The sequence below is a fragment of the Gracilinanus agilis genome, chromosome 4, assembly GCF_016433145.1.
Source record: "Gracilinanus agilis isolate LMUSP501 chromosome 4, AgileGrace, whole genome shotgun sequence".
NCBI classification, from domain to species: domain Eukaryota; kingdom Metazoa; phylum Chordata; class Mammalia; order Didelphimorphia; family Didelphidae; genus Gracilinanus; species Gracilinanus agilis.
The window spans coordinates 315,986,698-316,002,511 of record NC_058133.1 but is presented as its reverse complement, the minus strand read 5'-3'; the positions used below and the strand labels follow the sequence as shown (position 1 = coordinate 316,002,511).

At 32.5% G+C, this 15,814-nt stretch overlaps 1 protein-coding gene across 5 annotated transcripts in view; it reads right to left on the bottom strand.

Moving 5' to 3' along the window:
• Nucleotides 1-15,814, bottom strand: part of MYO6 (myosin VI) — a 115,808-nt gene that overhangs the window by 66,163 nt on the left and 33,831 nt on the right. For 4 of the 5 annotated variants that reach the window (XM_044676122.1, XM_044676123.1, XM_044676124.1 and 1 more), the window contains exons 7-11: nt 14,977-15,074; nt 10,832-10,996; nt 6,594-6,674; nt 3,589-3,769; nt 1,525-1,669 (exon numbers count right to left, since the gene is read on the bottom strand). In XM_044676122.1, coding sequence (XP_044532057.1) covers nt 1,525-1,669; nt 3,589-3,769; nt 6,594-6,674; nt 10,832-10,996; nt 14,977-15,074 — 670 coding nt within the window. The remainder of the gene's footprint in view (nt 1-1,524; nt 1,670-3,588; nt 3,770-6,593; nt 6,675-10,831; nt 10,997-14,976; nt 15,075-15,814) is intronic. The other variant, XM_044676126.1, reaches the window with a different exon arrangement.

Sequence of the window (15,814 nt, the reverse complement as noted above, 5' to 3'; positions counted from 1 at the left end):
AAAACAACTCTGAGGTATCACCTCACACCTAGCAGATTGGCTAAAATGAAAGAAGGGGAGAGTAATGAATGTTGGAGGGGATGTGGCAAAATCGGGACATTGATGCATTGCTGGTGGAGTTGTGAAATGATCCGGCCATTCTGGCTGGCAATTTGGAACTATGCCCAAAGGGCTATAAAAGACTGCCTGCCCTTTGATCCAGCCATACCATTGCTGGGTTTGTACCCCAAACAGATCATAGATAAACAGACTTGTACGAAAATATTTATAGCTGCGCTTTTTGTAGTGGCAAAAAACTGGAAAATGAGGGGATGTCCTTCAATTGGGGAATGGCTGAACAAATTGTGGTATATGCGGGTGATGGAATACTATTGTGCTAAAAGGAATAATAAACTGGAGGAATTCCATGCAAATTGGAGAGACCTCCAGGAAGTGATGCAGAGCGAAAGGAGCAGAGCCAGAAGAACATTGTACACAGAGACTGATATACTATGGTAAAATCAAATGTAATGGGCTTCTGTACCAGCAGCACTGCAATGACACAAGACAGCTCTGAGGGATTTATGGTAAAGATGCTACCCACATTCAGAGGAAGGACTGCAGGAGAGGAAACATATAAGATAAACAATTGCTTAAATGCATTGGCTGAGGCGGACATGAATGGGAAATAGACTCTGAACAAGGACACATGTTACAACCAGTGGAAATGTGCGTTGGCCATGGGTGGGGGGAAAGCGGGGGGGTGAAGGGGAAAGTAGGGGCATAAAGTATGTAAACAGATTAAAAACGAATATTAATAAATGTCTAATAAAAAAAGTAATAGGAGAGTCTGAAAGAAAGGAGGGTTTGGGAAAAATATAAGTTGTGTTTTAGACAGTTTGAGAGGAAGTAAAGGCGCTGAGCTTAAATTGATTTCTCAAATTAAGTTGAGAAGAAGAGAGAAGCTATAGGATAATAAGTAGTATACATGGGAGTGGGAGGATCTAGTAAAGGATTTTTTAAAGATATGAAAGGCTTAGAGTCCATGTACAGAAATCAGAAAACAAATGAGTTGACAGCGAGAGACTGATGACGAGAGAGGTAATGGATATAGCAATAGAAGTAATGCACTGGAGAAGTTGGGAAATAATGAGATTGAGGTTTTATATACAATCTTTAGTCTTGAAAGTGAAAGGGCAATTTAAGAAAATTTTCTACTCTAGAATTGTCTGACACCTCATCTGACACTATTTACTTATATATGTAAGCTATGTGTTTTTTTGAACCAGATCTTTGTATCATTTCTACAACACCTTCCTTATTTTATTTACTCGCTTTAAGATATCAAATATATATTACATTCCTACTTTAGTGACTTATGAAGGTGACCCTGGGTTCTCAGAAAAAAATGCCAATTTCTACTCAGCTATGTTTTTTGAAATTTTAAATAACTTCAAGAAACAAAGACACCATTTATCTTTAGAAACTTAAAAAAAAAGCATAAGAATTCTCTGTCATAGTTTTGGAATAATTTAAATAACTTACTTTATAACTGTTCCTTTGGTGCCCCCTGCTGTTGTAAGCATGACTCTCGTGGTTAAACTCACTCGAAGATCATCTTGATCTAAACCCAGCAGCTCAGCACAATATTCCAAAGACTGAGAAGATTTGTTTTTCAGGTTACAACCACCTAGTCAAATATGTAACATTTTTAAGAACAAGTTAACTTGTAGTGAACAAAGAATTTTAGGAACCGTTTCTCTGAAGTTCATTTAATTACAGTTGTCATACTAGCTCCTCTGCTAAATTTAAGTAGACAAATTCAATTAATGAAGCCTTTTTGAGTACCTACTGTGTATAAGACATTGTACCAAATAAAGATAAAAATGAAACAGCCTCTACATAAATGAAGCAGTCCACCTCAGACAAGTACTTCGTGTGTGACAACTGAAAAGTTGTTTTGCCTCCCAGACACCCAGGTACTTCAAAGACAATAAATTATACAAGACAGATCTACAACAGTAGAGAAGGTTATCCAATTAACCAATTCTCTTCTCATTATTTAAAGTAATGTATGAAGTATTTCTTCATGTGACAGTTTTTCTATTTCATTGTATAAAATGGAGATTTAAATCTCATTTATGCCTGAATGCTTTCCAAATAATTTCTGTCAAATATAGAACTTATATCTGGGAATTATATATTTTATGTTTTAGCAAACACTGGATTATTAAATCTATTTCTGATTCTCCTTGCCTAATATGTTCCACTAATTTTTTAATCAGTTCCAAATAGTTTTTTTAATTATTGCTTTATAATCTAAGATCTGAAAATGCTATTCCCCCTTCATTTCTGTTTATTTTGGAGGTTTTTTCCTACTATTACCATTGATATTTTAGATCAGGGTTCTTTTCTGTTTTATGAAACCCTCTGGCAATCAGTTGAAGCCTATGGATCTCTTTTCAAAACAATTTTCTATGTATAAAATAAAAGCGCTTTAAGAATATCACTTTAGTAGCTAAATGGAGGATAGAATGAAATAAGGTGATACTTAAGTCTGGGAGACCACCCAGAAAGCTGTTACAATGATCTAGGCATGAAGTCATGGGAACTTCACAGTGGTGGCAGTGTAAGAAAAGGGGCATACAGGACAGATGTTCTGAAGGTGGAATCGACAGAACTTGACAACAGATCTGGTATGAGGAATGAGCAACTGATGGCACTTAATTTGATATGAATCAGATTACCTGTTTCCCTGCAAGAAGTTTTAATTTTCTCTAAAAGGAAAACAAGCCCCAGATTCCTGGTTGACTCATGCTTCTCCTGATACAGCTTCTTGGGGCACAGAAACCCACCCAAAAGTTCTCACCATCAGCCTTTGATGTAGTCAAATGGCTCAAAAACAGATGTGGTTTTAACAATGGAAATGAAGATGCATTATTATCAGCTTTGTTGCTGTACCCTAAGGACCACTGAACCTTTCTTTCTGACTTGCAGCTGAAACTCCCTTTATAAAAATGTGAACTCCTACAGTGTACAGACTGTATTTTTTTTCTTTCTGTATCCCCAGGGTTTCTCACAGAGCTCTGTAAAAGTGAGCACTCAATATATGCTTTTTAATATATTCATTCATCTGAGAGCATGTTGAAATTCCTTATCATAAGGGCAGGAATAGGGGCAAAGTGGGGGACTGAGCCAACCAGTGAATGAATCCAAACATAAGGAAACAAATTCAACTTTCAAATTATCATTGAGATTTTATAGAATAGGACTTTTGATTTTCAATTCATTGATTAAAGGACTATTACAGATATCTATATACATCTAAAAAACTTTTTAAATTGTAGTTTAAATTGTAGGTGCCAAAATATCACAAAAAATTCAAGACATTAAGACTGAATTGCATATATTTTTGTCTTATCAATTTTTCTGTTCACTAATATTTTACATGAGTTAAAACCCCCAAAGTTTCATTGTTCTGTTAGTCTTCTTCTTTCTACTAACAACTGAAATTTTCATTAATATACAATTACCTTTAAAAATAGCTTATGCATCAGTATTCATTTCACAACTATAACATGCAACTTTAAAATCATTCAATTTAATTACCTGAAGTGCTACCAGTTTCCTCAAAATCAATATTTCCAAGGTGCAAGACACCAGCTACAACCCTGAAAAGATCAAGTTTTTCTTCGTCCCCCAAACCAATTTTTTTCATGGCTGTGCACATCCTATTGAAATCACCATGGTCATCTAAAAGAGGATCTTTCAAGGAACCTGCTTTAAGGTACTACCAAAAAAAAAGACATTTTTTTTTTAAATTATGTTTAAATTTTGTTAAATGATAACAGCTTTTTTAAGTAAAGCAAAGCAAACACATGCAAAATTAAATATTTATAAATTTCCAGGATTTTACAAAATTTAATTCAATGAAATGTTTTCCAACTAATTCATAATTTTTAAACAAAAGCATTTTAATTGGATGAAGAAATAAAAAACAAGAATAGTAAGTGATTTAGCTAGAGCAAACACATACATTAGTATGAGGCCATAGACTTGAAAAAGTTATGTAAAAAAATAATAGGTTACTATAAGTAAAGTGCTATCAAAATTTTACTACCAAGTCCTTTACCTCTAAGATTTGTACATACACTACCACTTGTGTTAACACTGACACTAGTAGGCAAGCAAAGGACTGAAAAACTTCTGAAACCCTGAAACATTCTGAGGACTAATAATACTTTTTTTAAACTTGACATCCACATATTATATGAGCATATAATGCTCACTACAAGGAGCTACTGGAAAACTTTTTGGAAATATTTGCATCTAAATGTGACTGTCTATTAAAAGCAATACCATAAGGTCAGAATTAGAAAAGAAGGAAACCGTGCCTTCAAAGATCATGGAAATGCATAATATGAAAATTGTAGAACACTATAAGATAGAATAGTTATGTCTAGGTATTTTCCAGAAATTGAAAGCATTTAAGTAAATTTATTCGATCTACCTATATAAAGAGAACTTTGCTACTAAGATGGTATTGGTGAATAAATTAAATATAATTTCACAGGAAATACTGACTGGATTGACAGTTATGCTTTCAAAATATATATGGTTAATACATATGACCATAGGCTTAGAGATAGAATTCTTTTCTTGCCTCCTCATGATACTAAGACTTACAGAATACCTTCACACACAATAATTTTTCTTCCTGATTTCTGGAAAACATCTAGACATATATTACAGTGGAAGTCTATAATACTGGTTTAGAGAAAAGCAGCAATAACTTCATGCAGAAAAATGAACAGAAAGTACAATCTTTTAGGGAAACTGAAAACTACTATAAATTAAATGGTATTTCTCTAATTAAAAAGTTCTTGAAATTAAATATAAATGAAAACTCTGTCATAGTCATTGCAGACTAAATACTGCATGCATCTAAAAAGTAAACACTTCACAAAGATTGAGGAAACACCAAGAGAATTAAACTACATCTTCTAATTATTCAAAATAATCACCTCATCTTCCTGATAATAAAAAAAGACAAAAGGTAATTTAAAACATTAATTCATTATCCATCTATGTTTAAATTCACACATATTATGAACAAGATTAGGGAGAGACAGAAACAAGATATGCTGACTAAAAAACTAGTAATAGTACATTTGTCTCTTCTCTTCAAACAATGAAAACCCATTTTGTTTTTTTTTCCCCTACTCCTATCCCCTAGACTTCTTCCATTCTGCAATGAAATAACAGAATTTCTACTATCTCAGGGAAATGACCTCTACATAATAGTGGTAAGTTCTAAATATGGCCCCTCTGGGATTACTGATAATAATCAATTATGTTCTTTATGATTTCCTATTCAAATAATTCACTTTTTATTTAAAAAATTTGCCTAGATCTGTAATTTCATTAATATGAGCTCCTAGTACAGAAAGTTCCTTTTAGTCTTAAAGAGTTGCCTAGGAGAATAAGTCAAGTTATTTGCCCTTGACCAGTCATATGCCAAATATGTTTTAAAAGTATGACTAAAACCTATGATTCCCTAATTCCAAAGCCTAGCTACTCTATAATATCCTATATCTCCTTTTCTATATAGTGTCTTTTATTTTTAAAAAATTTGGGGTTTTTTTCCCCAAATTACAAACATTTACTTTTTTCTCCTCATAACCCTTGCTTTAGGGAAAGTGTATGTTTTCAGTCAAAATGAATTACCTAAATTACACAGGTATCATAATTATTTGTAACTTGAGGACACATTTTTCTCCCTTCCCTTTTCTTTATTTTTCAATAGCCACCAATGTAAAATGAGTCAAAAAATTTTAAATCATAAACTCAGCATGTTTAAAATTTTATCTACAAAAGTTATCTACAAGAATGACATGTTCAATTAAGCATTCAATATAAATTTTCCATTATCTAATTTAATAACAATAGAAATAAACATTTCTTCTTTATTTTCAGGATTTTGTAACCTTTTGAATTTAATGACTTTAAATCAATATATTACTTAAATATCTTACACATTAAGATTTAAAAATCTATAGTATTTCATTTTCTAAGTTCAGAACTTAATGTTTTAAAAATAGCATTTTAGAGTGAAAATTTTATTAAAATTAACATTTCCCCACCCCCAGAGCATAAGATGATAGAATAATTAATTGACATGCCCACAAAACATTATGAAACATAAAATGCCCCTTTTATGAGTTCTAACAATTGAGCACCATTATGTAATTAAATTATTATAGCAGGTAGCCAACTAGAATCAATATGTGCATATTTTATATCTTTATTGTAATTTAATAGAGCACTAGAATACATTTTTAATATGTTCTTAGAAAATAATCTTGGGCAATTCACACAAAAAAATCCCAGCTAATTCACAAAGAAGTAAATACTGAGACTGACATAAATGCTTATGCTGAAATAAGTATTACAATTTTACAATAATCTTTAATAATTCCTTGTTCTTTAAAAATCAGTAATATATACTATTAGAGTCAAATTCAAACTACTAGACCAAAATAATGAGTAAACTTCCTACTTCTTCTTGGCAAACATTTTTTAAAATATGAAAAATAAATACGAGTTTACTGTACCTCAGGACTTTTGCGGTTTTGTAAAATCTGTTTGTCTGTATCCTTATTTGCGAAGTACCTAGTACAGCCTCGGTTTAAATACTATGACAAAGGAATATTTTTATATTACAAATTGAGAAAGAGAAAATCTCATTTGAATTTTATCACCAATTAAGATATATTTCTAATTCATCATACTGAAGAACATTTAGTTTTAATTCAGGGTGTCAATTACTCACCACATGATACATAAATGATTTTTTTCCAATATCACTAGGCCCACAAAAATTAAATGACTAAATACCAATATTCAACTTGAAATAGAAAGAGTAGATAAACTGAAGTACTAAAAATAAAAGTATCACAGAAAGTAAAAATACTTAGTAAACAGTAACTTAGACACCAAATAAGACAATATGACATTAAGTGACAATATAAACTATGAACTATATCTTTCCTCTAAGATAAGACTAATGACAAAGTATTAATTCTAACCTATTTTCAAGCAAAATAGGTTTTTTTAACACATCTTGTTGAACTTTCCCCAAAAAGATTTTAAGAGTTAGAGGTAAGAATAATCAAGGAGAGAAGAATAAGAGCTTCTCTTAGAACCTCAATGACAATGCATTTAAAACATAGATTGATATTAACACTTTAATTAAAACTAACAATTTAATATCTTGTTCATAACCACCTACCTTGCACCTAAGGCACTTAATAAATGTTTGTTTAAACTTGCTCTTAATGAACCTATAATCAAATGAGATAATTTATGTAATGGTGCTTGGGACAGATTAAATGATTTTTCTAACGCTTTTCTGGTTCCACAGTTCTTTCTCTGGATGTGGATAGCGTTCTTTCTCCTAAGTTCCTCTGGACTATCCTAGGTCATTGCATTGCACTGCTACTGCGAGAAAAGTCCATTTTATTTGACTGTGCCATAATGTATCAGTCTCTGTACAATATTCTCCTGGTTCTGCTCTTTTCACTCAGCATCAATTCACGGAGGTCATTCCAGGTCACATGGAATTCTTCTATTTCTTTATTCCTTTCAGCACAGTAGTATTCCATCACCAACATATACCACAATTTATCCAGCCATTCCCCAATCGAAGGACACCCTCTCATTTTCCAGTTTTTAGCCACCACGAAGAATACGGCTATAAATATTTTTGTACAAGTCTTTTTCCTTATTATCTCTTTGGGGTACAAACCCAGTAGTGGTATGGCTGGATCAAAGGGTAGGCATTCATTTAAAGCCCTTTGTGCATAGTTCCAAATTGCCCTCCAGGATGTTTGGACCAATTCACAACTCTACCAGCAGTGTATTAGTGTCCCAATTTTACCACATCCCCTCCAACATTTATTATCACTTTCCTTTGCTGTCATATTGGCCAATCTGCTAGGTGTGAGGTGGTACCTCAGAGTTGTTTTAATTTGCATTTCTCTAATCAGGACAGATTTAGAACACTTTTTCATGTGCTTATTGATAGTTTTTATTTCATCCTGTGGAAACTGCCTATTCATGTCCCTTGACCATTTGTCAACTGGGGAATGGCTTGACTTTTTGTTGATTTGACTTAATTCCTTATATATATTTGGAAAATTAAACCTTCGTCAGAGAGTTTTATTATAAAAATGTTCTCCCAGTTGTTGCTTTCCTTCTAATTTTGGTTGCATTGGAAAACCTTTTTAATTTGATATAATCAAAGTTATTCATTTTACATTTTACAATGTTTTCTATCTCTTGCTTCAAGCAAGACCAAATATTTCCAAAAGATTCCTTCAGTAAGGGCAATAGTCATGGGGAACTTTTTTCTATTAGTTTGAGAGAGCATTTTCAGCATATATAGGGAGACAAGGAAAAAGAATGGAATGGATAAATTGATAACTTTAGTTTCCTCTAAATCTGATGCATATGCCTTCTGTATTTTGTTTAATTTCCCAGGTTATTGACAATTAACCATTCCCAAATTATTGACCATTAGACGTCCTCAGATATAAAAATAAAAACACATATATAAAGTATTTATATATATGTCATATATATTATATAAAATATAAATTTATTTGGGTGATTAATTCTTATTTCATTTTGTACATAGTTATTCAGTGATTTATGGTTGACTATTCCATTAAAACAAGGTAATGGAAATAAAATAATATGACTAACTATCCTAAAATCTGAGCAGAGGGAAGGGGAGGGCAAAGTACATCTTTATAAGTTGCACAAATTGCGATTAAAATGTTAGGAAACACTTTTATTCATTTTTAAAGGCAAATATAGGCATATTATTTGACTATGGGAGATTTTCAAGATTTTTCTTAAAAAACATTTTTGAATGAAAGTTTTTCTTTCCAATTACTTACATTAAGCAAATATATATGCATGTGATCATAAAGTTCAAACCTCAGCAGCTCAAAGTTTTTGCCATCATTTTAACTAATTGTATCATCCTATATTCTTTCCCCTTTTCCACAAACCATACTGAAAATGAGGAACCTTTGTAAAAATGTGGCAGATGTCTTCTTGATATACTTGTAAAATTACTCAAGAAGTCTGAATGTTTCTGGTACTTTCAAAATATTGTATTTACTAAAATACAAATTTAGTTAATTCAAATATTGTCGAACAGGCATTTATCTCTGTATAATTAAAGCTTTATTTGCTGATATAGGTAGATTAGATCATGCCCAGGGGACAAAGCCACTGCAGCAGGAATTTTACCCATCTAAAATTGCCTGGGAGAAATGAGAAAACCTTAGGTCACAGCCAGACATAATGAATCTGAAACACAAATGTAGAAGGATAAATATAACTAAAAACACCCCTTAATACAATCTCTTGGTACTTTAAGGCAGTTTCAGAAAAGGATGTAGATGTAATGTGAATTGGAGATTTGGGAAGAGCAGATGTCATAGAAATTTAAGATGATCCCAATGGGGAAAAAACAGGAAAAATGAAAATAAGAAACAAAATAACAAATTAGCATAATCATGGGTTTAATTATAAACTTCAATTCTAAAAATCATTGCTTAACAATATATACTAGAGGAAGGCAATTTGGAACCATGCTAAAAGGACTGTAAAACTGTATTCCCTTCGATCCAGTAACACCACTATTTGAGTTCTGTATACCAAAGATTAAAAAAAAAAAAGGGAAAGGGCCTACTGGTACAAAAATATTTATAGTTGCTCTTTTTGTAGTAACAAAGAATTGGAAATTGAGGGGATGTTCATCAGATGGAAAATGGCTGAACAAATCGTGGTACATGTTTGTGATGGAATACCACTGTATTGTAAGAAATTATAAGCAAGACAACTTCAGAAAAAGCTGAAAAGATCTGCAGGAATTGACATGGAACAAAATAAACAAAACTGGGAATATTGTACAATGATTATCTGTGAAAATTTGGCTTCTCTCAGCAATGCACTGACCTGGAACAATCCTGAAAGACATGATGGGGAATGCTATCCACCTCCAGAGAAAGAACTGTTGGAGTCGTCTTTCATATCAGTGCATTTATGGTTTTATTTTGGGGGTTTGGTTATGTATGACTTTGCTCTTATAACAGTGACCAATATGGAAGTGTGTTTTGCATCACAATCATTTTTTAACATACTAACATTAATTTTGAATAAGAGCAGTAATTTGGCTTTCTTAATTTGAATATCAAACCGTTTTCTCCACCTATGAGTCAAGTATAAACCAGCACATTTCTTGCATATTCATTTGTGCAGATAGAACAATGTTATTTTTACTTATATATTTCCCACATCTTTACCATCACTTTCACTACTTGCAATTTGAGGAAAAATTCAAATAGATTTATTTAATAAATCTGTGTGATTCCACCAAGATGGGTTACAGTTAGGATAGGGCTCAGATTTTTCGTTTCATTGGTCTAGAAAACTTCCAGATAAGGGAATTTCCTCCACCAATACAAATAAGCATTTTTCCCTGCTATTTATAATTTTAATTGCTACCTAAAGCACAGATACCTAACACAAGTAGTATGTGTTAGACACAGAACTTGAATTTAGTTCTTTCTAGTTTTGTAGCCAGCTTTCTATTCACTATACTATGATTCTCTCAATTTTCATGATTTACCAAATTATATTTAAATTACATAGAGTGAACTTTGAACTAGAATATGTCTGATTTATGATCTGTAATCCAAATAAAACAAATTGCACAGTAAAAAATAGACTGTTAGAAGGATATTTTTATTTTTCTCACCCTTCTCACCCAACTTACCCGAAAATTGTCTGGGGAGCTTAAATGAAGCTTTTCCCTAATATCTTCAGAAGCACCAGCACACAGTCTGTAAAAGATATGGTAATTCCTTTCTTCTTTGCCTTGAACACAGATTCTAGATTTCTCTAGAAGATAATGTGAAACAAATCCACCAACGACTGCATTCTAAATTAAAAAAAGAAATAGATTTTTTCAGTTTTTGTTCTGTACTCACCAAATATTATCAAAAATGAACATTTCCACATAGCCAAAAGAAAAAAAGACAGCTCATGAAACCATGAATCTCCTTTATGTACAGGTTGCATTTTAAGAGAATATAACAAAGTGAACATGTTTCAAACCTGTCTTGCTTATCTATATCTATTGAATCTATCTTCTATTCAATTCTGTGAATTTTTTAAATGTCACAATGACCCTTTTTTGTTTTTGTTTTTGTTCTTTGTGAGAAGGGTGTCTTGATCACTAGTTCCCCCCCCCTTCCTTCCAAACTCCCCTCAAAGTTATTGCTTTTTTACAATTTTTAATGACAAATATGCCTAATAAAGCAAAATACAACTGAATCCACATATTGGCCATGTTCACAAATATTTCCATTTTCCCCTCAAGTTCCTGAACCTCTTTGTCAGGGGGTGAGTAACATGTTTCTTTGGGAGTGGTGCAGTGATCATCATATGGATCAAAAAGTTGGTTAAGAAATTATTTTTTATGGAAATACCTTTAAACATTAACATATAAATGAAAATGTAATCTTTTCTAGTCTCTACAACTATCTGTGCATGAACAAATACTCCACAAAAGACCCATTTCAATGCCTGGTTATGGCAATACAGGGGCCTAGAGGAGGTTCTCCCAAGAGACTTTGAATAAGATCCTAGCAATATACTGTTTGCCATCCTGGACTTAAGGCTTAACAAGAACAAAGAGGGTCATCACCAGAAGAATGGCCACTAAGTGATTAATTCTTTGATCAAACTAATCTATGTAAGGGGGAGGAGGGAGAATACTTAATGTTCCTTAGTGTATCTAGTATGGCTTTCTTACTGAACGGTAGTAGGAGAGAGAAAGCCAAAGTGTAAAGGGTTAAAGAAACTATACGATCTCCTCCAAATCAATCTAACATACAAACTAAATCTCAATGATTTAGGTACATAAACAAAAAGAGAAAAAAATGTTGGAAAATGTGGCTTTAACAAGGCTGCTAGGTGTCACAGTGGATATAGCATACTACACTTGAAGTCAAGAAGAGAAAGTAAATGTGTCCTCAGACACTTAATAAGCTATATGACCCTGGGCAAGTCACTTCACTTTGTCTACCTCAATTTCTTCATCTGATATATGAATAATAATCACACACACACACACACACACACACACACACACACACACACACACACACAAACTGACTGGGTCTGAACAAACAAGAAAGGACTAGCTACTGATGTAGAAGTCATTTCCAAATGAGTAGCCTGTTTAAAACTTGATGAGTTACCACAAAGCTGCAACCCAAAACTAAGTTAAAAGAAAGGTAAAAATAAGATAATACTAAGTGAAATTATAAGAACCAAGATTGATCCCTTAAACTCATATATAACCATCTCACTCCTTTGTCCAAGAAGTTTCTGTGGGTCCCCATTATCTTTGGGTAAAGATAGAAACCCTGGTATTTAAAGCCTTCACAACCTGTTCCCAGACTCTTTTTCTTGGATGATTGCACATCACTCTCCTTCATGGACTCTAAGATCCATACAAATTGGACTGTTTGTTATTTCCCATACAAGATGTCCTTTCTCTTTGCCTCTGAATATTCCCTCTAGACTGGAAGGCTGCTCCCTCCTCAATGTCTCTTGTAACTTCTACTTCTCTTTAAAGTATCAGTTCAACAATTATACATGTAAAACCCAGTGGAATTGCTCACTGCTCTGGGAAGGAGGAGGGAGGAGGGGAAGAAAAGAACATGAATCATGTAACATGGAAAAATATTCTAAATTAATTAAACAAATATTTTTTTTTAAAAATAATCATTTCAAGTGTTAGCCCCTTCACAATGCCTTTCCTGATTCTCCTAATTTTTAGTGTTATCCCTTCACTATCACTGTATGTTTTTAATATATTATCTATGTGAATATGTGTGAATATTCTGTAGCCTGCTAATAGAATGTAAGCTCCCTTAGAACAGGGAACTTCACTCTTATATTCCTATAACTGAGCACAGTGCCTAACAAGGACATGACCCTTAGTACAAAAAAAAAATCTCCTTGTTCTTTTCTGTTGACTAACCCTACTACATCTCTCTTTTGAATTTGCCATTTTGATCATCCAAGTTATCTTGTCAATATTATCATTTTACAGATGTGGAAACTAAGCTCTATAGAGGTAAATGACTTTTGTTCTCTTCTTATCTTCTCCAACTTCCTCTATCTTGGAATTATTAACCACTCTCTTCTGCAGGTTCTCTGGCTCACTTGCCTTTCCAAACACTGCTCTCACTTGACTACCTTTCTGCTAACCATCCTTCTTAGTTTTCCTGGCTGAATTACTATCCATTTCCCATTCCCTAACCATATAGAGTACCCATTGTTCTCTTCTAGGTCTTTTTCTCACTTCCCTCTTGATACCCTTCTCATTTGATATGCTCCCTCAAGATTTGAATAACCATTTCTATTTAGCTGACTCCCAAATCTCCAAACTCAATCCTAATCTTTCTCCGGAGTTTCATTCTCAAATCTCAAAATGCCTATAAGACTAATATTTCATCTAAATTCAACACTTCTAAAAAAAGAATTTATCTTCATTTACATTTATTATTTTACCTTTATCAATTTGCAATTATTTACATTTATCAGTCTCTTTTATAAACATGCCCATTTTCCACTGCAGGCACAAAGTTCCTTATATAACAACTTTGAAGATGCTCTTGTGACTCTTTCCTCTGCCTCATCTCTCCCAAGCTCTCAGGTACCCAGGCACAATTACTGATACTACTTTAATATCTTTGGCACTGAAGCTCTTCCTTTCACTCACATGGCTACCATCTGACTTCTGGTTCTTAATATTTTTTCCCTGAATAATAAGAAATAGTTTAATTGGTCTCCCTGTGTTTAGTTCCTCTCTGTCTCCCCAAAACTAAAAAATAATCTTTCTAGAAAAACATCTAACCATGTCATGCTGCTGCTCACAAATCTTCAGTTATTCCCTAAAGATAAACTAAAAACACCTTAATTTGGTGTCTTATAACCTAGCTCAAAACTACTACCTCATTTCTCATTTTTTTCCTTTCCATAATTCTCCATGCCAATCAAACTGATCTACTTGCAATTTCCTGAATGTTACATCCTATCTCTCTTTCTATGCCCTTCCACTAGGATTAACTAAACCCTCTCACTGCTGCTTCTTGGAATCTCTATCTTCTTTCAATTGCATTTAATTGCACCTCCTATGAGACACCATTCCTTTTTCCCAACATTGTTAGTGATCCATTCTTCCTCCTCAAATTAGTTCTTGGCTAAGTGCCTTTTTCATTTCAACAGAATGTAAGTTCCTCCAGGAAAGGGAATTTTCAAGGATTTTATATCTTGAATATAAGATGTACTTAATACATTTTTATTGAATTAAATTGATTCCATTAACAGAAATTGTGATAAGCAGTCAAGTTTTAAGAGAAAGTAGAAAAATTTAAGTTCAAATGGATAAACAAAACAGACAATTTAAGTGTCTTTAATAATAACAAAACCATGAATGATTCTAATGGCAAAATATATGTCACTATGACATTGTAAAAAATGGAGGATTAGTTGTTTTATTTTAATGAGTTTCCATTGTTACCTAAAATTAAGGACAGTTTGGCAATAAAATGTTTACCCTTAAAATAAGCCTTCCCATGGGTTTCCTGAAGTTTATAACAAAATTACTTGTGTTATAAATTCTGTCTAAAAGCAGATCAAAATCTCAAAAATCTGTCTAAAATAACATATTAAATAGAAGTAGTAAAGACCTTATTAAAGTTGTGTCCCTACTTTCCATAAATACAAACATAATCTCTACCTGAATTTATCAAGAAATGAGGGAGAAAGAACTATAAATCTTTTAACATGTTCACATTCATCACAAACATACAAAATATACTATATCCAAAAATGTCCTCTTACCTTTTCATTGAAATGTATTTCAACAAATTTTCCAAAACGGCTGCTATTATTGTTACGAACAGTCTTTGCATTCCCAAAAGCTTCTAGCAATGGGTTGGCTATTGAGAATAATAAAAGTAATTAAAGTAATTTCATCAAAAGACTCACTCCAGAAGAAAATTAAAAATCAACTAGTAACTTTCACTTAACTAAAAATTACTCATAATTAATGATGAAAAGAAGTAGTAATAAAAATTAATTTCAAGTCTAAAAGATTGCAATATTATCTGTTTCACTGCTGTATGGAAGACTTCTAGAAAAAAACAGGTTACAAAAGAAAATAAGAAATATCTTCTACAAAAAATAAAACCAGAACCTCTAAAACCAATCATTATGAAGTTTCAACATATATTAATCAGCCTTATAAAGTCTTACAAACAATAAAATAAGATTTTTATGACAAGCTAGAGAAAATATATTTAACTTGGAACTTTCCCTCTTTCTAATTTTTTCATTTGCTAAAATAACTTTAGAAATTAGTTGTGTGACTATTAAAAAAGCACCCAAAGGAGTTGTGAACTGATCCAACTATTCTGGAGAACAACTAGAAATTATGCCTAAAGGGCTAAAAACTGTGCATATTCTTTGATCCACCAATACTACTACTATATTTGTACTCCAAAGAGATCAAAGAAAAAAGGGAAATGATCTATCTGCATAAATATATATATATGTATACATATTATATATATAGCTATATAAGCTCTTTTTGTGGTAATAAAGCTTTGGAAATTGAAGGGATGTCTACCAATTGGGGATTGGTTAAATAAGCTTTGATATATGACTGTGACAGAATATT